Source organism: Apiotrichum porosum, assembly GCF_003942205.1.
Source record: "Apiotrichum porosum strain DSM 27194 chromosome Unknown scaffold_12, whole genome shotgun sequence".
In the NCBI taxonomy this organism is placed as follows: domain Eukaryota; kingdom Fungi; phylum Basidiomycota; class Tremellomycetes; order Trichosporonales; family Trichosporonaceae; genus Apiotrichum; species Apiotrichum porosum.
The window spans coordinates 749,137-771,493 of record NW_021167119.1 but is presented as its reverse complement, the minus strand read 5'-3'; the positions used below and the strand labels follow the sequence as shown (position 1 = coordinate 771,493).

At 58.8% G+C, this 22,357-nt stretch overlaps 8 protein-coding genes across 8 annotated transcripts; 5 read left to right on the top strand and 3 right to left on the bottom strand.

The window, feature by feature from the left end:
- Positions 1-1,524: 1,524 nt before the first annotated feature.
- On the bottom strand, positions 1,525-3,472 carry EHS24_002345 (uncharacterized protein; the record flags this gene model as incomplete). Its single annotated transcript, XM_028618085.1, has 10 exons — positions 1,525-1,691; positions 1,855-1,869; positions 1,937-1,950; positions 2,024-2,151; positions 2,215-2,278; positions 2,329-2,534; positions 2,632-2,856; positions 2,961-3,048; positions 3,163-3,292; positions 3,415-3,472. The coding sequence occupies 10 exons, from the start codon at positions 3,470-3,472 to the stop codon at positions 1,525-1,527; spliced, it is 1,095 nt and encodes a 364-aa protein (XP_028473763.1).
- A 6,089-nt stretch (positions 3,473-9,561) lies between these two features.
- TRS31 (TRAPP subunit trs31) lies at positions 9,562-10,458 on the top strand (the record flags this gene model as incomplete). Its single annotated transcript, XM_028618084.1, has 3 exons — positions 9,562-9,890; positions 9,950-10,152; positions 10,220-10,458. 3 exons carry the CDS (start codon positions 9,562-9,564, stop codon positions 10,456-10,458), a joined length of 771 nt encoding a protein of 256 aa, XP_028473762.1.
- A 144-nt stretch (positions 10,459-10,602) lies between these two features.
- On the bottom strand, positions 10,603-12,330 carry ALG1 (mannosyltransferase; the record flags this gene model as incomplete). The annotated part of the gene is made up of 5 exons (XM_028618083.1): positions 10,603-11,364; positions 11,410-11,572; positions 11,617-11,765; positions 11,808-11,998; positions 12,078-12,330. The coding sequence occupies 5 exons, from the start codon at positions 12,328-12,330 to the stop codon at positions 10,603-10,605; spliced, it is 1,518 nt and encodes a 505-aa protein (XP_028473761.1).
- A 427-nt stretch (positions 12,331-12,757) lies between these two features.
- Positions 12,758-14,693, top strand: EHS24_002342 (uncharacterized protein; the record flags this gene model as incomplete). The annotated part of the gene is made up of 4 exons (XM_028618082.1): positions 12,758-12,822; positions 12,876-13,407; positions 13,466-13,665; positions 13,715-14,693. 4 exons carry the CDS (start codon positions 12,758-12,760, stop codon positions 14,691-14,693), a joined length of 1,776 nt encoding a protein of 591 aa, XP_028473760.1.
- Positions 14,694-15,546: 853 nt separating this feature from the next.
- Positions 15,547-17,269, top strand: EHS24_002341 (uncharacterized protein; the record flags this gene model as incomplete). Its single annotated transcript, XM_028618081.1, has 6 exons — positions 15,547-15,650; positions 16,281-16,395; positions 16,459-16,808; positions 16,889-16,910; positions 16,979-17,152; positions 17,195-17,269. The coding sequence occupies 6 exons, from the start codon at positions 15,547-15,549 to the stop codon at positions 17,267-17,269; spliced, it is 840 nt and encodes a 279-aa protein (XP_028473759.1).
- Positions 17,270-17,983: 714 nt separating this feature from the next.
- EHS24_002340 (uncharacterized protein) lies at positions 17,984-18,255 on the top strand (the record flags this gene model as incomplete). The annotated part of the gene is made up of 2 exons (XM_028618080.1): positions 17,984-18,150; positions 18,213-18,255. 2 exons carry the CDS (start codon positions 17,984-17,986, stop codon positions 18,253-18,255), a joined length of 210 nt encoding a protein of 69 aa, XP_028473758.1.
- A 43-nt stretch (positions 18,256-18,298) lies between these two features.
- Positions 18,299-19,159, top strand: EHS24_002339 (uncharacterized protein; the record flags this gene model as incomplete). The annotated part of the gene is made up of 1 exon (XM_028618079.1): positions 18,299-19,159. The coding sequence occupies one exon, from the start codon at positions 18,299-18,301 to the stop codon at positions 19,157-19,159; it is 861 nt and encodes a 286-aa protein (XP_028473757.1).
- A 1,682-nt stretch (positions 19,160-20,841) lies between these two features.
- Positions 20,842-22,270, bottom strand: EHS24_002338 (uncharacterized protein; the record flags this gene model as incomplete). The annotated part of the gene is made up of 2 exons (XM_028618078.1): positions 20,842-21,599; positions 21,808-22,270. The coding sequence occupies 2 exons, from the start codon at positions 22,268-22,270 to the stop codon at positions 20,842-20,844; spliced, it is 1,221 nt and encodes a 406-aa protein (XP_028473756.1).
- Positions 22,271-22,357: the final 87 nt, after the last annotated feature.

Here is a 22,357-nt window from a genome sequence, read left to right as displayed (position 1 = left end):
TCCTTTCATTGTATCCCTCAGGTTGCGTCACCTGTGGGGTTTCCCCTCCTCGTAGCAATCGCAAATGACCCCTCGTCCGTTCTCTCTCCAAGCCACGTCTCCGGCGCGCCACAGACCGTATCTCTCAGCAGGCAAGAACAATGGGCAGTCCCTGGAATAGGCTACGGACGGTACCGCTGCTTATATCTATCCGTGCCGACCATTCCTCGCCTCCGAGTCAGAACTCGATATGACGATGTGGCAACGTGCGAAAGCAGACTGGCGATCCGAACGTGGTCGATGTTGCCGGGCCGATTTGGTGATCTTGGTGGCTCTATTTACGCACGGGCTGTGTGTGCTCTTTTTTTGTGCCACCTGTTTCCATGCCGCAGTTTTCTGGATCTCTGGGCCTGCCTTAGTGGATCAACGGTGTCCAGAGCTGTGAGCGAAACAACACGCGAAGACATGCTTTATTGTTGTTTATCGGAATATTTCGAGAACCTCCGACTATTTTCCCATCTTTTTTCCGGGTTTTATCAGCGAGAATGCCTGAGTGTCGAGCCACTTGACCCCAACCCTCATCTCTCCGGTCATTTGTCCCAGTACCGACAGTACCGACCTACCTGTCCAGTAGACAGCAAGGGAGAGTTGGCACAGTGGCTGTCCCCCGGACACCACAACCCCAGACCGCTCGGGGGGGGGTCGACCCACGGGGCCAAAAGCACATGTGGCTGGTGGAGACGAGGGTTTGGGGAACAATGACCATCTCGTGGCGTCCGCCAGCCCAGCCTCGCTCCGACAGGACCCGGTGGACGGGGGTCTCTCGAGGTCCCAGGATCCCGGCGGCGCGTCGAGGCGTTTCCTGCCCATTATCCGAGCCCCTCCCGCATGCATATGCACGCACATGTGCATGCCAGTGGGCAGTGGGCGGTGCTGCAGCTGTTTGCCGCCCTTTACCGGCCAGCAACAGCAGTTGCGACTAGCCTGTGAGGTTTGTGAGCTTCAGGGTGAGCCTCGATGGCGCAACAATGCCGGATCGACACGTCCCGATCGACCCGATCGCTGGCGCCGCCGTTCAGCTCAAGCAGTACGTCTGCAACGCGAGGAGAAGAGTATCCGAGACCCGCTGGCGTTGTGTATATCCCTCCGGCATCCGGACGCTGTGCCGCCCCGGTCGCGGAACCTCAGGTAGTCTGCGCACAGCTGGAATTCTATTGTTTCTGCGTCCCCGATCCTCGACGTCATGGCTTGGCCTCGTGCAGCCTGCATATCAAGTCGAGGCGGCGGTGACGGTCGCATGGAGTCTTTTGTACCGGAAAGTGGACGCTATTCGCTGTCCACCCAAGATGCAACATAGCGAAGCGGTCAACCACCGCGGCGCGGTCGCGGGCTGTGGGGCAAGAATACATCCCACCACGCATCTATCCATCTCCAGAAGGAACAACTCAAATCCTAGAGGACCTCTATCCGAGCCTGGTCGCGTACACGGAGCCATGAGGAACTCGTACTTCCTTGCCCATGGTCTAAGGTCTAGGTCTAGGCCCATTACGCAGCCTTGCCAGCGTTGGCCAGTTCCCGCTTAATGGCCCACTCCACCGCGAGCTCGACGTCGTCGGCAATAAACGTCGGCGCGTGCGCCGGCTCGCCGCCCGCGTACACGCCTGTGCGGAGAAGGATCGAGTTCCAGCCATACATGTTGGCGCCCCAGATGTCTGTGACCGTCAGTACAAGTGCGCGGGGTTGAGTGTGAGTCGTGAGAAAGGGCGAGCGGGTACGCGTCGACCATCGCACATGCGACCATGCATGTACGCCGACATCACGAGCTGGATGCGCTTGGAGGATGCCAATGGTGTATGAAACACTGGGGTGACTCACCAGACATCGGGTTGTCTGCCGTCAGCACGTGGTCAAAACAAAAACAAAACAACATCTAATGAGGAGATTTTGAGTCACTCACCGCCGATCATGTAGCTGGGCAAAACGTCAGCATCGTTACCAGTTGCAGCCCGACCACCAGTGACAATGCACTGGTACTATTACTCACACATTCAGATCCTGGTCCACACCGCGCAACTGCTTGGTGTGGCGGGTGAGCATCGAGTCGGCAAACTCGTAGGTCAGGTGGTGGGGCTTGCCGATCTGGGTGAAGGGGAGGTCGAGGCCGGTGGCCGCCTGTAGGTTGGTTGTGGTCAGCACCGTGCGTCGTGTCCCGCTCCAACCGCTTGGGGCACGCACCTTGTAGACGGACGCGATGGACAAGCTGAACGCGCCCATACCGAGACGCACGACCGGGTAATCGCTTGCGAGATGTAAGCGCGTCTAGCGACACATCTCAACATTAGCACTCACCTGGCCCATTCCAAGTCCGGGTTGGAGAAGAACAGGGGAACCTCACCGCCAGGCTTCTGGACTGTACGGTCTTCCCGGACCGTGCCCAGCATACCCCCGCGGGACTGCATCAGCTCGTTGACAATGGTGAGGTCGCGTCCCCAGTCGTTCGAGTCGTGCAGGACAAAGATGGCATGGATCGGGGTGAAGTTGAAGTCGATGTCGTGCTGGTATCGAGTGAGCACAACGGCGGTCATGGTGATGGCTGCTTTCTCGCAGGAGTGCAAAGAGTAGCGGCAGCAGCGCACGCCTCTCTCAACTCACTCGCACAACCTTCTCGTCCTCGTCTGTGAAGTGGTACCGGTCCCAGATCGAGCGGTTCCAGTGGATAATGTCCTGCGGGATGACTGCTTTTTTCAAGCCATAGCTCTCGGCCACTTTACGAGCCGCGTCGCCGTCTCCACCAATGACGAGCACGGGCTTGTCGATATACTCGCGCATGGCGGCCTGGAATGGTGTGTGCGACTGGACCAGCTGATTCTCGCCAAGCTGTGGGTGTTAGCTGGCTCGTGGGCAAGATACAGCTAAGGAGGTAACGGAGGGTGAGGTTCCCCAGATGGCCAGATGCCACCCTCTTGCCATCATGGACTTACCTCGATACCCAAATCGCGCGACAGGAGCGCTCGCCTTTGGGCGTCGGGCACGCCGCCACCGTTGGTCATGAGGAGGAAGGGGACGGGTCTGTAAATAGTCAGCTTTCCAAAGATGCTCAGTCACTACTCGAGCAACAATGCTGCAGGAGCGGGGTTGAGCAGCTGCCGTCCCTCCACCGACCACTCATGCTCCCATGCTCACTCTGGCAGGCGCCCGTCCCTGCCCGTCAACAACTGCATGACGCGCTTGGCCTGGGGCAGCACATATTTGCCTTGCTTCAGGACACCGTCAATGTCAAACGCAAAGGCGAGCTTGGAGGGGAAGGCCGAGGCTGCGGCGGTCAGCTTTCTTTCTGGACGGAGCTGTGGGCTGTTGACGACAGGACCAAAATAGCGAGTCCGATGTGGAGGTTGTGCAGGCAAAAGCAGGTGGGTGGCTTCTGGGGTGACTCACTGCTGAGACCGCGTGCGAGGGCCGGGAGGCGGGTACGTGCTGAGAGGAGGACCACCATTGTTGTGCCTTCCTTTCTGCTCGTCGTGTGCTATCGAGGCTGAATGGGAAAGCGAGAGGGGAGAAGGAGCATTGTCACGAAGCAGGTGCGCAGGACCACGGCGAGATACGTGCGTCTCGGACGGCCGCGACGGGGGGGGCGCCGAGGAATAACATTGGAAGTAGTAATGCCCCTATACGGTATTACCTAATTGGATAATGGACACACAGGTTGTCACGTAACGTCTCCCTCATCTGGTCCATGTTTTCCACTGTTAGAAACACGTGACCAGATTGCTTCCACCGTATGATGTCAGCAGTCCCCCAAGCGCTACCTATATAAGATGATCTACCGCTAGTATGCCATGCACCTCATACCCTCGTTACCTCGCTGGTACTGTCTGCAGCAGTACTGTTGGGATTTGATGCCGTTTAGCGCCCGAGACCGATGGTCTTAAGCTGGCAGTTTGTCTTTCAGAAGAGGATGGGGATGCATAGGCGTCTACAGAGCTGCTTATATGCACACAGAAGGGAGGCCCGAGCACTACAGAGAAGCACGAGGACAATGAAGAAGCAGAAAGAGCAGCATTGGTGCAGTACCCTCGTTCTCCGGTCAGCTCGGTGCCACACTGCAGTGGCGCAAGTGGTTACGTAATCTCAACACTCCCCTCATCTCTATCCTCGAGAAACATCTTACACGTCGTGGTGCTCGTCCTTGGGCTCAGAGACCATGTTGACAGCGTTGGTCGGGTTCTTGAGACCTAGGGAGGCAGTGTGCCGAGCATGGAGGGGACCAGGTAGAGCCTTGGTGAGGCAGTCGGCGTGCTGGTCACTGGTGCGGACGTACTCGAGGGTGATCTTCCCTCTGTCGACTTGCTCGCGCACGAAGTGGTGGCGGACGTCGATGTGTTTGGACAAGGGGAAGTTCACAGGACGCTCTGCAATCGTTATGGCAGCTTGGTTGTCGACGAGGATGCGGACAGGCTCGACAATGGTGTCGTCGGCGATACCAAGTTGAAGAAGAAGCTGACGGAGCCAAATTATCTCTTTGGTGACCTCGGCGATGGCGACGTACTCTGCGGCAGTTGTCGAGGTGGCTACGCTCCCCTGGCGGTGTGCGGCCCATGATATGGAGGAGCCGTAGAGGAGGACGGAGAAACCTGTGGTCGAACGGCGAGTCTCGAGGTCGCCGGCGAAATCGGCGTCGACGAAGGCCATGAGTCGGTTGTCGATGGCACCGCCGAGCTCGAGGTACGCGTTCTTGGTGTGATGCGCGTGGGCAAGCATGCGCTGGGCAAGTTCGAGAGCCTTGGGAGCGGGGGAACGAAGGACTTGCGAGAGGACGGAAGCTGAGAAGGATAGATCGAGGCGAGTCGACATGGCGAGCCAAAGTGCCTTGCCTACAAGCTCGCGGTAAACGCGGTGATCGTGCGCGTTGATAACCGTGTGGTCGTCGGCAAGTAGGTCCTTGAGCTCCCCTGAGGCTGGCAGAGGGGCTGTCTTGCCTGTGCGGACGGACTCTAGGTCGTACTGGGCTGCGATCTGCTCGATGTAGGCGGTTGACGAAAGACGAATGGTCTTTGTGGCTCTGTCGCGGTCGATACGGATGGACAGCATCTGGCTAGGCTCACCCAAGTCGGTCAGGGCCCAGAACTTGGCGAGAGCGGTCACAACGGTGTTGGCCTGAGCCTTGGTACGACTGACAATAAGGATATCGTTGACATACGCAAGGAGAAGGATGGGGCCGAGCTTGGTGGGCTTTGTATGGAGGCCCCATTCGCTAGCGCAGCGTTTGAACCCGATGGAGCGTAGCGCCTTGTCGAGCTCGAGCCACCATGCACGTCCGGACTGCTTGAGTCCATACAGGGCTTTGTTGAGATGGAGGGTGTTGCCGTGCTTGACCTCGACACCCGGAGGTGGGGCAAGATAGATTTCCTCAGAGAGGGGACCATTAAGATAGGCTCCCTCGACGTCTATCTGTCGGAGCTCAAGGTCGTGGGTGGCGGCATGCGCGAGGAGAATGCGGAGACTGGCGAGACGGGAGACAGGGGCAAAGGTATCCTCAAAGTCAACACCGGGTACCTGCGAGAAACCGCGCGCGACGAGACGAGCTTTGAATTTGGCGATAGAGCCATCGGCTTTGGTCTTGTGCTTGAATACCCACTTGGCAGTGATGGGTACTCGGCCGCGGGGCAGCTCAGAGCCAGTCCATGTCCCTTTGCCATTGAGATTGTCGATTTCGGCCTGCATGGCCTCGATCCATGACTGACGGTCTGGGCCGTCTAGGGCTTCCTTGACTGTGACAGGGTCGCCGAGAACGATGGCTTCGGCTGCAAGAGAGGCAAGGTAAGCCGTCTCGCCATCTTGCGCAAGTGCAGATGCTGCAGGAAGGGCTTCGTCGTCGTCGGAGTCGTCGAGACCGTTGAGAGTAGCAGGGGCGCTAGTCGATGTGGCGGTGACGTCATCGTCGCTCTCGTGAGCGTCTATGTTGGTCTCAATGTCCTCAATGGTGGCGAAGGCCTGTATTTTGTCGCCTTCCTTGCCATCCTTGACTTCGAACACGTCGTACACGTTGGCAACGCGCTTGTTGTCGAAGAGGACAGTCCACCCTGGCAGTTCTAGCGAGGTGGAAAGGATTCTGGCTGGCACGGACCTTGGACGCGATAGAGTCGGGATGCTTGTCTCCGCTGGCCTGCGAACGAATACACGTGCTCCGAATGGAATGAACCGCTCGAGGTGCGGCTTGCGTCCACTGTAGCGCTCATAGACAGTGATCTTGTCATCAAACATGGTCGTCATGTTGAGCAGGCGGTTGACATACCATGTGGCGTGGTCCCAGTAGTCGTGGGAGAGCTTTGTGTCTTCAAGGAGCGTACGGACCATCTCGGAGACGGTGCGGTTGTGACGCTCAGCCACGCCGTTGAGGGCTTGGTCGTCTACAGGAGCCAGCTGATGCTTAATGCCCTGCGCACGACACCATTGAGCCAACTCGCCGGACTTGAATTCGCCTCCTCGGTCTGAGCGTATGACAGTGACCTTGACGTCGGCCTGTCGCTCGAGGGCTGCGATTTCAGTCTTGATACGAGCCGTGGCGTCGGATTTGTTGGTGAGGGGGATCGCAAGGCGGTATCCAATGAAGTCAGACACAAACGCTAGCCAATACAGATGGCGTTTCGTGGTCGGGTGTGACATGGATTTGATGTCCACGTGCACGTACTCGCGTGTGGCTGAGTTGCCGCGATCCGAGGGACCCCTTCGAGGAAGGTTGGCAGTCTTGTGGGCGAGACAGGGCTCGCAGTTGGCCATGGTAAAAGGGTCGTCCTTGACTTCGTCGAAGGTGACGTCAGGGATCAAGCCATTGCGGACGGCGCGGAGGAGCGCTGGCTTGCCTAGGTGGCCATAGCGGAGGTGCAGGTGATGGAGCGGAGCGCGCGGTGCGCGGTCCGAGGCTGCGAAGTGCCCATGGTCGGCGAGGACGAGCGCGACGCCGAGACGACCGCCGAGGTAGGAGTTGGAGAGCGGAATGACGTCATCGCCCTTGGTCATGGTATCGTGGGTGACCTTCCAACCGTCCTGGGTGAGCGCAGAGGCCGAGAGCATGTTGTCTGTGGTGTCTGCCGAGTAGAGCACGTTCTCGACGGTGTGAGGGTGCTGGTCCTTATTAAGGAACACAATATTGCCCACCTCGGAGACGGAGATGCTATACTTGGTGCCCGCCAGCTGGATCTTGATGGGCTTGGCGACCTTCTTGACGTCGACGAGGAGGTTTCGGTTGCCGACAATGTGATGCGTGGCACCACTGTCCACAAGGAAGGTCGTAGTCGTGGTTGGCGATGGGGAAGGGGAGTCTACAGGAACTACAGATGCAGAATAGTATCCATCGGCAACTACTACGGAAGCGGCGACCTTTGGTCCGGTGCGACAATCCTCGGTCCTGTGGCTCGTCGCGTTAGGATGGTTGACGCAGACGAGATTGGGCTTGTTGCCCGAGGTCTGAGAGTTGTTAGTTCTGCCCTTGTCGCGCTGGCGGCTACGCTGTTGCGTGTTGTTGGACTTCTTGTCGAGGTTGAGTTTGGCAGCGGTAGCGGCGGACGCTCCGTTGCTGGCAATTGTTTCGCGTTCCTCAGTGGCCCGGAGGCTCTCGACAAAGGTGGTGTATACAGCCGTGAACCTGGACCAGGTTTTGAGGGGCTCGGAAGCCCACTGCGAGCGGAGCATGACAGAATACTCAGTCGGAATCGCAGTTAACAGGTTGGCGACTTTGTCGTTGTCGCTGAGCCTGATGTTCAGGCGAACGAGGGCCGCGTAGATGCGGACGTACTCCATGTAGAACTTGTCAGTCTCGTCGGCGGTAGATCCGCGCTTGAGATAGAGTCCATGGAGCTCTCGCTGCAAGAGAGCAACCTTCTCAGGATTGTCGGTACGGAAACGTGACTCGACAGCGAGGTAGATGTGACGGGCCGTAGGCAGCGTCTCATAGTCGATAGAGAGGTCGTCATGAATGGTGAGCAGGAGCACGGTGCGTGCAAGACGCTCCAGACGGGCCCAACGGTTCCAGCGTGTGAACATGTCTTCGTTCAGGACGACTTCATCTCCAGCTTCGTCGATTGCTTCGGCAATTTCAGCCGGGAGCGCATCGTCACCGAGAGCGGTGGCCATGAGGTCGTGGAGAGCCTCACGGTCGATGTCTTGCCCCGTGGGAGCTTCAACACCCGCAATGTAGTCCGTCTCGAACGCGAGCAGGTTCTCAAGCGGAAGCTGGTTGTCACGAGCTCGGTACGGGTCGAGGACGAAGCCCTTGACATGGGCGAGAATGCCCTTGCCGAGGCAGTACGTGTGTATGGCTTTGTCCCATCGTTCGAAGTTGTCGGTGGAGGTGAGGACCGGGACGTTGTCCTTGAGGTCGGACCAGGAAGGGAACGAAGATTCGTTGCGAGCCATGTTGGATATGAGGTAGTAGAAGTGTACGAGTGTGGCGGACCACCGTGGGAGAGTGGAGGTGTGTGCCCCTTCGGAAAGGTGGCAGCAAGCTTTAACCTCGATGTGTAGCGATGCTACAACAAGCAGCGGACTGCTATGCCTCGGAAGGCGGTTGTGGGATCCTCGAGTGAAGGTTCTGGTACAGTTGAGACCGTTGGTCTCAAAGGTATCGTGGGTAGAAGCCTTTGACTCTTAATCTGTTGGGATTTGATGCCGTTTAGCGCCCGAGACCGATGGTCTTAAGCTGGCAGTTTGTCTTTCAGAAGAGGATGGGGATGCATAGGCGTCTACAGAGCTGCTTATATGCACACAGAAGGGAGGCCCGAGCACTACAGAGAAGCACGAGGACAATGAAGAAGCAGAAAGAGCAGCATTGGTGCAGTACCCTCGTTCTCCAGTCAGCTCGGTGCCACACTGCAGTGGCGCAAGTGGTTACGTAATCTCAACACAGTACTAGCATCGACATCTGAGGCTCTCTTTTCTTACATCCACCCAAGTATGAAGCTGCGCTGCCGGACTGGTTAATTGGGGTGGGCCCGCCCCGCCTTTAATACCTAGATTCCGTGCCCGACGTGGATGGATGGCTCGGGCCAGATGGAGAGCTCCTGGTGCCGAGCCATTGTAACCCAGGGCTGCACACAACCGCAAGAGAGAGCTCCCTGAAGAATCCACCGGGATTACGACCGACCACCGATGGGGGGCGAGAGCGAGGGGGGAGTGAGAGGGGGGAGTAGGCGCCTAATTCCGAGGGTTCGAATCTTGAGATCGAGGTCGGACCCATCTCTACTTAGTGTGTTTTTTCCTTTTGTTTCCGATTCCGTTGACCCACCCACCCACACACACCTGTTGTTTTTCTCCACAGTTATCAAGATGCTATACATGTCCTGCCTGACCTTTGTGCATGGTTAGCCCCCGGCCTCCCAAGTGATCAAGTGGACTGCACGGACTGTTCTCTATGGCTCACGGCACCACTGTTAGCATGGAGGCGGGGTTCGGGACGGAATCAAATCCCGTCAACGCGTCAGGTCCGTCTGGCGCGCAGAGCGCCATGACGGCCATGTCATGGTGTTCTGACGTGGTCGCCATATTGTTGTTGTTGGCCTCTACTACATCTCTCGCCCACCCTCCACAATGTCTACCTCCCTCCCACCCCCGCCACAAAGCAATCCAATGTACAGCTACTCGACAAACACGTCCACATCCACAATCTCGGGTCCTGGCTCGCATCAACGGCCCCTCTCCATGCGCGACTCGATGTCGCGCTCGCCCAACCCACCTCCCGCCGCTCCCAACGGCGCTGGCGCTGCCGGCGGTGGGGCCGCAGGACAGAACATTCTTGACAGGCCACTCAACAAGACACGCGGTAGCGAGGTGGCGCTTGCGAGCTGGGCGTTCATGTTCGCCGAGATTGTGTCTTATTCGCAAAGCCGGGTGGACAGCGTCGCCGACCTGGAGCAGAGGTAATGTCGAGCTGGTGATCTTTCATGCCTTGCTGCCTTGCTGACTTGCCATCTCCCAGGCTGACAACCCTCGGATACGAAACGGGCCAGCGCGTTCTCGGCCTTCTGCTGCTCCGCAGCGCCCAGGCATCGCACATGAAGGACCCGCGCCGCGAGCACCGTCTCATCCCCATCTTGCAGTTTGTGCATACCCAGGTGTACAAGTACTGCTTTGGCCGCCCGGCAGACGGTCTCGAGAGGAGTGTCGAGGGCGAGGACGAGTGTAAGTCAAACCTTGCACGTGTGCCCCCGGGGGGTAGAATCACACAACGGCTCATACTTGTTTCCAGACATGATCACGATGAACCAGCCGCCTCTTACCCAGAACATTTCGATTCCAAAGGACATGTCCCAGCTCAGCTGCGAGGCGTTTACGGCCGGAATCGTCGAAGGCGTGCTGGACGGCCTCGATGTCCCGGCCCGCGTGACAGCCCACACCGTCAGTACGGATCAGTACCCGCAACGCACGGTGATTCTCGTCAAGCTCGACCAAAAGGTCATGGACCGCGAGACTGTGCTGGGCAAGTAACACCAACGTTTCTTTTGGCCCCCCCATAGAAGTGATCGCGCGCGCGCCCCAAGCTGTACTATACACCTTTCATATCCCTCATGGCTGTGCGATGCATTTGCAAGATACCCCCCCTAGTCTTATATACAGTTGTGGGCAGTGGTGTCACTCGGCACGCCTGAAGTCGAGGACACCACGCTTCATGACCGCGTCCCAGTTATCGTCCCACGAGCTCCACTCGACCTCTTTGCCAGGAGCCGTGACCCTGCGTCCGGGGCTGGAGGGAAACTTGGGCTTGAAGTACTCCTTGAGGGCTTCGAGCTTGGGGGCGTGCGGGAACCCAACCAGCGTGTCGATCAACTGCGCGCCCAGCTCGGCTTCATTGTCAAACACACGCCCATTCTTGCCGTCCTTCACCAGCTCGTCGATACAGGCAAAGCCGCGCGCAAGCACGGGCATACCAGACCCAAACATGTCCACGACCTTCATGGGCAGGTCGCGCCCCGAGCTGGACTGGTGCATCGAGATGCCCAGGTCGCCGCATCCGAGCAACAGCGGATAGTCGCGCGCAGAGAGGAACATGCACCGCACGCAAATGTCGGGCCACAGGCCGGCCTTCTCGCGTTTGGCGACTTGCCGCTCAAACTCGGCCCGGAGTTCGCCGCGGCCCGTAATGATCATGGCGATGCCGGGCAGGTCGGACACGCCTGATGTCTTGACGGCTTGGTACGAGTCAAGGGCGGTGAGGAGGATGGAAAAGTCCTCGTCGGCCGTCCAGGACGTGGCGGAGAGAATGAACGCCGGTCGGTCGGGACGCAGCGCAGGTCCGTCAGGAGTCATTTCAGTGAAGCCTGTACGCCGGATATCGGTCGTGTGCAGGCGCTTGGGCAGAGGCGGGTCAATCGCGGGGCCAATACGTCTCCAGAGCTGCAAGAGTTAGTACGCATCATTTCTGTATTCGCCCCAACTCACACTAAGCTGTGCACTGATCTCGGTGTGCTGGAACTGCGAGGGCGGGCGGTCATGGAGCACGACACTTCGGCCCTGGAGGTGCCACTCGTTGACGAGGAACTTTTGCAGCGCATAGGTGACGAACAGGTGACAATAGGCTTCGCGTCCGAAAGTACGCTCAAACCTAGTAATGTCAGTTTGCTTGTGCATAGAATAGGGCAAACTCACCACTTGGCAATGCGGACGATGGGCGACGACTCGCCCAGACGCATGGCAAGGATCGAGTAGCCGGTGTTGTGCCAGTCGATAATAAGCTTTGTACGTGTCGTGTTTGAGATGATCTGCGCGAGGAGAAGGGTAGGAATCGAAGGGGGGTTCTGGTGCGTGTCAGTTCTGGTACACACGTTCTCGAGGCTCACCTGCACGAGGAGGATCTCGGTGTTGCAGGGGATCTTGAATACGCAAATGTACATGACGGAGAAGACTTGCGTCACCACACGGATGGGGGCACGGAGAACCCATGGAAGGCGCAAAAGGAGGCTGGGCGGGTTATGAAGGTGATGCAAGTGTACACGCGGGGTCTCGAGGAGCGACGGTATAGGTGTGGTGTCTGTTGGCAAAGTGTTAGCAAATGACGCAGGCTATGCGATGCCGTGTGTTGAAGCGGCAGAACACAGGCAGTGACGTACCGCCATATCCAACTAGGTGTGTCTCCCAACCTGCCCTTGCAAGTGACTCTGCGTGGTACATCATACGTGGAGAGCGGCCAATGTCACCGAGAACGAGGACTGTCGCTGTACGATGCCTCGAGGGACGTTTCTTGACGTGTCGTGCGTAGAGGCCGATGGCAAGCAACGGGGGTCCGACGAGGGAGGCGAGGACGGCACATACTTGCCATACGGGAAACCCTGACGACTGAGGCTCGCCTGGGAAGACGGCCATGGTGAGTAAAGAGGCTGTGGAGGATGTGAGAGAGGTTGTACGAGCAAATGGGCAAAGTCGGGAGCGATGGACGCAACAATATATCCTCTCGTCTTGGCTGTGCGCGTCATCAATCTCGGCCAGGCGCCTCGTCGCGCGACTGCGGGGTCTCCAGTAGAGTCACGTGATAAATCTTCCACGTGGGAGGTAGTGCCACTCTGGCGTGGGGGCTGAATCGCCGACTATTCCCAGGGTGGCGAGCTTGCTGTCAGATTCTGTAATAGGCGATCTCTAATGGAATTATCCGTCCCGCTTTCAACAACAATCCTTTCTCGTGCGCTTAGCATCCTCAACGCATCAGTCTTCTCCAGCTCCCTCCCTCCCTCCTCGCTCACCTCTCCACTCCTCACTCAAAGCCCCCTACACCCAGAGCCCCAGTGCACCTCCGATGTCAGACACTCCCCCCATGGCCGCGGCCACTCCCCTCCGTGACAGTACCCCGGAACTCACCGCGTAAGTTGCCTCCCTCCCTTGTGTCCAACTTTTGCTAACCACTGCCGTTTCAGTAAACGTGAGAAGCGTCATCGCGAAGATGACGATGATGATCGTGACAGGACTAGGTCGTCGCACCGTCACGAAGAGCGATCCCGCCGCCACAACCCCGAGGACGAATCCGATGAAGAACGCGAGGAACGCCGTCGTCGCCGCCGCGAGCGCGAGCTGAGGGACCGCGAGGATGACAGTCGCAGGCACCACCGCGAGCGCGAGCCGCGCAGCGAACGTAGCGACCGAGACCGAGACCGTGAACGCGATTATGAACGTAGCGAGCGCAGTGAGCGCTCGGACCGTAATGATCGCGACTACAGGGACAGAGACCGTGACCGTGAACGCGAACGCGACCGCGACCGCCGGCACCGAGACGACGACCGCCGCGAGGCGCGCGATGGACGCGACCGAGACAGCCGCGACTCGCGCGACAGGCGCCGCCCTTCGCGCTCCCCTCCTCGTGTCCGTGACATGACGCGTGAGGAGAAGGAACGCGAGCGTGAGCGCCGCGACCGCGAGATGATGGAAGAGCGCCGCGAGGCCGCCCGTGGTGTGAGTTTGCTTTTTGCTACTGCCCCAGGTTACATTCGTTTACTGACCCTCTTTACAGCAGCGCCGCAGGTCCCCTTCTCGCGACCCCGTGGACCAGTATAACAATGTGGTTGACGCCGAGCAGCGCACCATTTTCGTGTCCCAGATTGCCGCACGCCTCACGTCTTCGGACCTGGGGCTCTTCTTCGAGGACAAGCTCGGCCGTGGCTCGGTGCGCGATGCCCGGGTCATTACCGACAAGGGACGCCGCTCCAAGGGGTGAGTTGACAAAAGGAAGGCAAGGGTTCAACCGCGCTAACGTATACAGTATTGGATACGTCGAGCTCGCAACTGTGGATCTCGTCAACAAGGCGCTGGCAATGTCTGGTACCGTTGTGATGGGTATTCCCATGCAGATTGGCCTCACAGACGCAGACAAAAACCGCGAGGGCATCGACCTCAAGTCTCTTCTCGCGTCGATGAGGAACGACCGTACGGGCCGTCGTGATGGCGGCGACCGTCGTGACCGCCGCCCTCGCTTCCCTCCTCTCTCCATTGGCCTCCAGCTTCCTCCTGGTCTCGACCCCGAGGCACACTCTGGTGCATCCATCCCTTACCACCGCGTCTACATCACCAACCTGTCAGACTCGCTCAACAAGGAGGACCTTCGTCAGGTGTTTGAGCCTTTCGGAGACATTGAGTTTGTCGACCTCCACACCGACGTCACCGGCAACTCGAGGGGCACCGCTTATGTGCAGTTCCGCGAGCTCGCATCTGCTCAGATGGCTCTCGATGCCATGCACGGCTTTGAGCTTGCTGGGCGTACCATCCGCGCTACTGCTGTCGAGGAGCGCCAGGCCGGGATCGAGGACGTCATTGCCGACGGCGGCCGTGGCGGTGGTGGTGGCCGTCTTGACGCCGCAGGCCGTCGCGAGCTCATGTACAAGCTTGCGCGCACGGAGATGCCCGGCACGGCTGCGTCGCGTCCTGCACCGGTCGCGCCCAAACCCTCTCTCATGCGCCCCACGCACTTTCTCCAAGTCGGCAACATGTTCAACCCAGACGAAGAGACCGAGCGCAACTGGGACTTGGATCTTGCCGAGGACGTCAAGGGCGAGGTCGAGAGCAAGTATGGCCACGTTGCGCGCGTCAAGGTCGACAAGATGAGCCAGGGCGACGTCTACATCGAGTTTATGGACATTGATTCGGCTGAGCGCGCCCAGCGTGGCCTTGGTGGACGTTTCTTTGGTGGCCGCCAGCTCGAGGCGCAGTACATTTCCGAGACGCTTTTCAAGGCTCACCTGTGATCCTGGGGACCCATGGTAGTTAGACCAGTTGCTTGTCAAATTAGGGATGAGGCTCATGATGATGATGTATATATTTGTGCTGCAAGCGAGTGCGCGTGTGGAATGAACAGCAGCATATATCTTTGGACATGGCTGTGGAATGTCGGGCTCGGAATGTCCCTGATACGTCATGGACTGCTCACTGCTCGCTCGGTCGGTGGCCAACTGTCAATCGGCAATGCACTGCCTGTGCTGTCCCTTTCACCCACTCATCCACAACCACCGTCCCAACCCTCCCACTGCAGCGTGCAGAGATACGTCGTCGCACACTCCACGCGTACCGACTGGCAGCCCCCCGCGTATCGCCCTTACAAGAGCCCTTACCTCCAGAGACCACGCCACCGCAATCCCTGCAGCAGACATTTCGAGTCCCACACCGGGCCCGCAAACCCCTCTGTCTTGTCTCCCATTCCCAAGTGTCCCTCCATACCTTGCGCACATATATCAAGGTCGCCGACGTCTTTGACCTCGCCTGGACCGTTCCACTGCTACCTCTCTCTCACCGTCCCATCCGGTGTGATAAGAGGCGAGCAGCATTACAAAGCGCCGCTGTATCTCGTGTCTGGCCCGTGGTCGAGACCCGCCAGCCACTCGATCAACGCGCACGAGCACCCAGCACAAACCACGCAACGCGCCGCCGCTACCGGCCGCCTCCGCTGCTACCAAGCTGCGACAAGACTGAGAACGTCAGTTGAAACCACACCATCTCTCGCTCCTGTTCACCACCCCGCTGTGCCCGCTGTGCACGACCAGTACTTTCAGCTCGGGTGTCGGTGTCGTTTGAAACAACGACGTGCGCACACGCCAGCGCGCCATGGCGTCCCTTATCAGCGGGCTGTTAGCATGGCTCCGTAGCCTGCTCTGGAGCAAGCACCTCGAGGTTACGATTGTCGGCCTCCAGGCGAGTGGAAAGACTTCGTGAGTGGCTCTGCACATGGTGTCCACGTTGAGAAAGAGCTCACGCGTACACCCGTTGTCCTGTCTACTCCCATCCCTCCATTCACTCTCCTCGTCTCACTCGCACAACATGTTGTGCTCTCTCACGTACCGACCATCCCGTCCATCGCATCACACTCACAATCGGTGTGCGTCCACGACGACCTTTACCACTCCTCCCTCCTTCCCATTTCTCTGTGCGTGTGTGGCGCCTGCACGATGTGTCTCGCCATCGCTGCCGTTCATTCACCGGCCCACAACGCTCACTTCACGTGATCCTCCACGGTCGCGACGCGCCTGACTTGCCATGGCCGCGTGTCCACGGCCGCCTCAACCTCACCACCGCGGCCGTCCGCTGTGTACGCACACCTGTGCTTCTGCTGGCCAACCCTACACGCGCGCGCTCGCCATCACATCCCTCGTGGCCGCGACCACCGTCCGCCACTGGCCATCACTTGCGCTGTCTCGCGGCTGGTAAACTGTCAATGATGCCGTGCCATAACGTTGCTCACCACTCCTGTCATGCTTCTGCCATGCTTCTATTGACACCACCATGGAAATCCCTTGTCGCCACCCAACCTCGCACCACGCCCGGCTACTCACGGAGAACAGGCTCGTCAATGTTCTGGGCAACGGCCAGTGGTCAGAAGAAGTTGTACCAACCGTCTCGTTCAACCTGAGACAAATACGCAAGGGCAATGTGACCATGAAGGTCTGGGACGTTGCTGTGAGTATGCCTTCCTACACCGAGACGGACCACCACGACGACCACACGCGCTGGCGCTGGCAGGAAAGGGACTCTTTGCGCATGGAGCATATGGGATTTTGGCTGGCGAGGGGAAGAACTTCGCAGACCCATTCAGACCTCGCAGACCCCCAAAGGTTCAACAGCCCGCCGGGTGACCATGACTACACACGTCACGTCCTCGAGGCTGGAAGGCCGCGCACGTCTTTCTCCCCAAAGACTTTGCGAAGGCCGCCTGCTGATGGGACCATGGCGTCCCATCGCGCTGGCGCTTTCCCAGCCCCAGCGTCCAAGAAGCCAGCCCAGTCGACGAGCCAGCCCAACCCCGGATACCAGAATGCTGACAGACACGCAGGGGCAGCCCAAGTTCAGATCAATGTGGGAAAGGTACTGCGGTGGTGCAAATGCAGTCGTGTAAGTCTTTGGGGCAAGCTGACGCCTTGAGGCAGAGCTCATCGCTGACCACATGATACAGGTTCGTGGTGGACGCAGCCGACGTGGGTATCTGTGACAGGAACAGAGCAGAATGAGGAGGAGGAAAGAAGCTGACCACCGGCCCGTGTAGCCCAAGAGCCTGCCCACAGCCACGTCCGAGCTCCATTCCCTGCTCGCACTTCCCGCCCTGGCTGGTGTCCCGCTGTTAGTCTTGGCCAACAAGAACGACCTGCCGGGGGCTCTTGTGGTGGACGACCTCATTCGAGACATGCGGCTTTCCGAGATTGGCGGCCGTGCTGTATCCGTGCGTTCTGATACCGCATAAGCCTAGCTGACATCTACGTAGTGCTATTCGACAAGTAACAAGACGAAGCATAACCTCGACATTGTGCTCGAGTGGCTCACACAGCGTGCTCACTGAGAGTAGAGTGCATAACACCCACAATCCCACGCGATCGCAGTCTACGGCTCTGGGAGCCCCCCGACTATCGTCCGATCATCACGCATCAGATGTTCCACAACCTCTCCCACGTTAGGCATAACCGTGCACTCTGATCCGCGTGAGATAATCCGGCACACGCACCGAGGCACCAAATCACACACCCGACCATCACACAACCCACAACCGGCCCGCACACCCGAGTCCGGTCACCCAGTTCTTACTCCGCGTTGTACTACCGACCTCACTTGTTCCTTTCTCCTGCATGTCACAGCGGCCACTGGGTCCGCTCTCTATCCTGTTACGACGTCGTCTAGTGAACCTTGGCCATGAATGGGCGAAGAGGCAGTAAGAGTGGCAGTCCTCAGCTGAGAGTGGCACCCTCGTTTCGATGAGTGACTTGTTTGCCGGGTATCCTCTTCCTCTCCTCGCCCTCTCCGGGTGTCCTTCCCCACTCAATTATCCCGCAAGCCGAGCACCGTCATCTTGGCAGCTGACGGATACCGGTGCGAGGGTGTGATTCCAGGAGACGAACGCTCAGATGAGTGGCGACCGTAGTGGCTGCTGAATGGTATTTAATGCGAGCCATTCTGGGTCTTCTGGACTCGTCAGCTCTCTCGTCCCCATCCTCTCTCCTTTTCCTTTTCCCTCTTACCTCGCTTCCGTAGACTCTCCACCCCCCACCCCCCTTTCACAATGACCCGCGGCAAGAAGAACAACACCAACATGGCAAACCCTAAGCCCAAGCCCAAGACCAACAAGGTCAAGGTCAAGGTCAGGGCCGCCCCGAGAAAGAAGCCTTCCAGCACTGCCGCTGCAGCTCCTGGCCCCTCGGCCGGTCCTACCGTTACCCCGGACGAGTCGTAAGTCATTTTTAAACCCCTTTCTTCAGACGCAAGGAAGATTCTTTTGCTAACCGCCACAGCACCGGGCCTGACCCCACGGTCTACTGTGGCACCTCCGCATGAGCCTACCCTCGGTGCCACCAACATCCAACAGCAGCCTGAGGGGATGGTACTTCCACTGGTGCCGCTGGTCGTTCTCCCTGTCCTCGCCCATCGCCTTCCCTTCCCTCTTGTAGCTTCTCCAAACCCCGCCTACCCACGCTCCCTGGTGGTGTGTCGCCAACCCGAAGTCAGGCTTGTCACCTCCTCACTCATTGCGAACAAGGCCCCCTGGACCCCTGCCGTCTTCGACGACGTGTCTCGTACCACGCGGGTCATCGACCCCGAACTCATGGACAATGACAAATGCCAGCTGGTCCAACACCTCGCCCTTGAGGTCACGCTTCGTTACCCTGCCATGCCCTCCTTGGCCTGGGCCAACGACTTTCCGGCGAATGTGAGGCGCCTTCTCTTTCTCTCCATCGTGGAGCAGCCCATCCACTTCGTGCTCAAGTTCTTTGGGTCTTCTGGTTTCATCCATGATTTCTCAAACCGGTTCCACGCCAGGGCCCCGATGACCAGTGACTACCCCATCTTCATCCCCCTCTCCCCGTTTAAGGACTACTACCTTGTTATCCTCGGACTCACCATTACGCTCCTCCCCCCCGACTCGACTCTTGTTGTAGACCCCCTCACCCACACGTTCGAAATCCACCCCATCCCCGGCCGCATTGGCTCACTCTGGAGCCCCGCCGCTCTCGTCGAGCCCTTCCCCTTCTGCACCGGCACGCCCACCTGCGGATGCCGTGTGGCCCACACCCGCGAGTTCATCCTCTGGGTCGCCTACATTTACGGCTGGGCCATGGCCATCCCCCTCGGCAGGCCGTACTCCTACGTTCGTCCGCCCTTTCGATTCGCCTTGCCTGTGTACCAACCGCCTCCTATCCCCGGCCCCATGACCTCCAATGCCTTTCCGCTGTCCCTCTAACGAGATGGATATCGACGCCTCGACTCAAGAGGCCCCCACTTGAACCAAGAACAAGAAACATGGCTCACAAGAATTGATGACCTCGCTGGACGTGGCATGGAGCCCAAGAAATAAAGAAGTGAAAGAATGTTGTGAACATGTTGAACAGTGATCAGTGACAAAGAAGTGTTGTGCCTAAATACGCTATAAACCCATAACTCGTAAAACCCTCTTAAATAAATGCTGTTTCTTAAATGCATCGAATTGTGTAACCACTGCTGCTTCTCGTTGCGGGGAGTATTCTCTGAACTGTCTGGCGTCTCCTGGTGTCATGAGTCTGACCCTCCATCAGCTCTCTTTCTCGCCATCGTCCGCCCCCTTTGAGACAGAGACGCCATGCACCCGGAGGACGTGGTGAGAGGGAGGTGCACTGCAGAGAGGTGGGTGATGCTTCCTTGGTGTTAGAGAGCCATGAGACATTGCTTGGACGCGTCAACGAAGCTGGCGTCTGCAATTATGAGACGGGTTTCAGACATCCATCACTCGGCCGATAGACATTGCGGGTCTCCGAAAGAACACCGAAAAGGCGGCTGCAAGGGATCGGCCGGTGCTGTTCTGTTTGACATACTTTGGTGCCCTCTGTCAGTGCGTCGACTCTGGATCTATTGTCGTAAGAGCAAGCATGCAGTGTTTGCGACACAAAACGGCGCCGTTCAAGCCGTCAGTGCTTCTTCCTACCCCTTGGACCTGTCCTCATGCTTCTGTGGCGTTTGGCAATGTGCGAAACCTTGAAGTTAAAATGCTCTGCATGTGTCTCTTTGTTTATGTCGTACAGCGTAAACGGGAGAGAAGAGGGTGCCGAGCTTGAGGGGGGCCACGAGACGATCGTTGACCGACAAGGGGAAAATATTGGGAGGGGGAAGAAGAGGGAGTGCTCCGGCCCCCGCTCGCGACCCCCAAATCCCTCGACATTCCGACTCGATTCAGCTGCCAGTCTATCACCAGACCAGATCCAAAGCCCGTGGGAGTGATACCCGGTACCGGTATTGTCGGGAAAGCTGACATAGAGGAGGAGACGGTGCTGGGGATAGCAAAGCACGAGGGGAGCAGAAACGCCACCTGTGTGTGTGTGTGTGTGGTGCTTGTATGTAACGCGTGGGAATGAGGGACTCCTGCATCTCGCACCTCCTTGTAACACTGTGTGTACTGCCTCATGTACAGTGCAAGGGCTTCTTGACCCGGTCCATGACGGCGTGCCACCCATGGGGGCTCCCGTGGTGCGTTAATAATTGCGGTTGGACCAGTGTGGCATCTGCTTGACTGGGACGTTTTTTCCAACATGTCTCAGTTGTGTCCAACGTCTCTAACCAGCCCCTTGTGAGGCAGGCAATGTTCGCAAGAGGATGACTGGCCGCACCCAGCGACAACAGTGGTGATGCTGACCCACCCCCCTGGCTTGTTGTTGTGCTTCAAAAACCTAAACCCCTCGTCACCCTTCACCGCTGTGTTCTGGTGATTTTGGTCTATTCATTCTTGTCAGCTACCGGCCTGTATTATACCTTCTCCCCATCAGCGGTGTCGTTCTGGTGCTCTCCTGTCACATTGGCTGCTCCAGCTTCCATGACAGCGTGCCAGGATACATCTGGTCTGGGACCGCAAGATCAAATCCCCTCTGCCATCTACTCTTCCTCTGTCAAAAGATACTAGTGAAGCCCATCGATGACCACCTCCTTTCCATCACTGAGCAGCGCGGCCTGGATGAACGACAGGTCCCAAAGGGCGGCCCGTGGCTCGCCATGGTTGGGCGACGGGTCCTCCTTGCCCTCAACCCTCGCGGCGACGGCACGCGCAAAGTCGGCCAGCTCGACCTGCACGCCACTGACGGGTCCTTCGCGGGTGACAGGCTCGATGTTGCTTCCCTCGGCAGTGGTGAGGGACACTGTCCAGGCGCGACCGTGGCTGACGACGCGGAGGGTGCCCTGCTCGCACACCACGTACAGCTCGTTGGGGACGCGCCCGCCACGCGGGGTGTCGGGAGTAGCCCACGAGATGACAAACGTGCCGTGCGGGGTACTCTGTCCGGGGGCCATGGGCATGTTGTCGGCTTGCGGCGGCGTCGGGCCGCCGTGAGGCTGGACAGTGGCGGCCGTTGCCGGGTGGGCGAGACCGACGAGTGTGTCGTGAGGCAGCATGTGTGCGCGGTGCAGGCTCTTGTGCGCGGTGAGAGACACGGGGCAGCAAGCCGTGGGCAGAACAGTGCGCAGGAGCGCAGCCCAGTGCACGCCGCCGTCGAGGAGGAATCCGCCCTGGTAGTCCGGGATGGTGCGCCATGGAGTGGCATGGTAGCTCGCGCCTGCCGGGAGCATCGTCTCAAAGTGCAGACGCCAGTAGAGGACTGGGCCCAGACCCGGTGTGCGCAGCACTGATGCCGCGTAGTGGAGGAACGGCTCGTGCGCGTAGTCTTCATGTCAGCGGTGCAAGTCACTCAGGTCGAGGGAGGCCGAGGTCCGCGGGCCGAGTTGCAGATCATTGACGCCAGCGACAGGCGACTGACATGCGCAACGCACAAGAGCGTTGCACAAAAAGGCGACCGACCGAGACATGGACATGCCCAGCATTTGTCTCGGACCAACGGTACTCGGCATCTCACCACATCACACAAGACTCACTTTCAGCAACACGCCAGATGAGTCCCTTGGGCTTCCAGTCGCGCTCGTACTCGTCAATGAGCGATGTCGCCTCGGCCACATCACGTCCCAGCGGCTTCTCAGAGATGACGTGCTTTCCCGCCTTCCAGGCCGTGCGGATAAGACCGGGCTGGGCACCAATAGGCAGCACGAGGATGACGGCCTTGATCTCGGGATCGGCAAGGACCTCGTTCAGGCCCTCGACGCCGTGCTTGGCCTGCAGGTCCGCGACGTTCGGCAGGCCACCAAGCTCGGCGGCCTTGGCCACCAGAGCCGACACAGACTTCTCACTGCGGCTCCAGACGGTGCTGATTTCAAAGCCGGGGACGTTGACGAGAGAGGGCAGGTACGAGTTGGTCGCGAACAGGCCGCTGCCGAGGAGGGCGGCGCGGACAGGCGCGTGGTCTGCGAGCGACGGAGATCCAGTAGGAGCCGGGACAGACATGGTGGAGAACAAGGGGGTGAGAGAGTGGGTGGACACAAGGGACTGAAAGCGATGGGATGTCTGTGAGATCGCACGCAAACGCGGCGT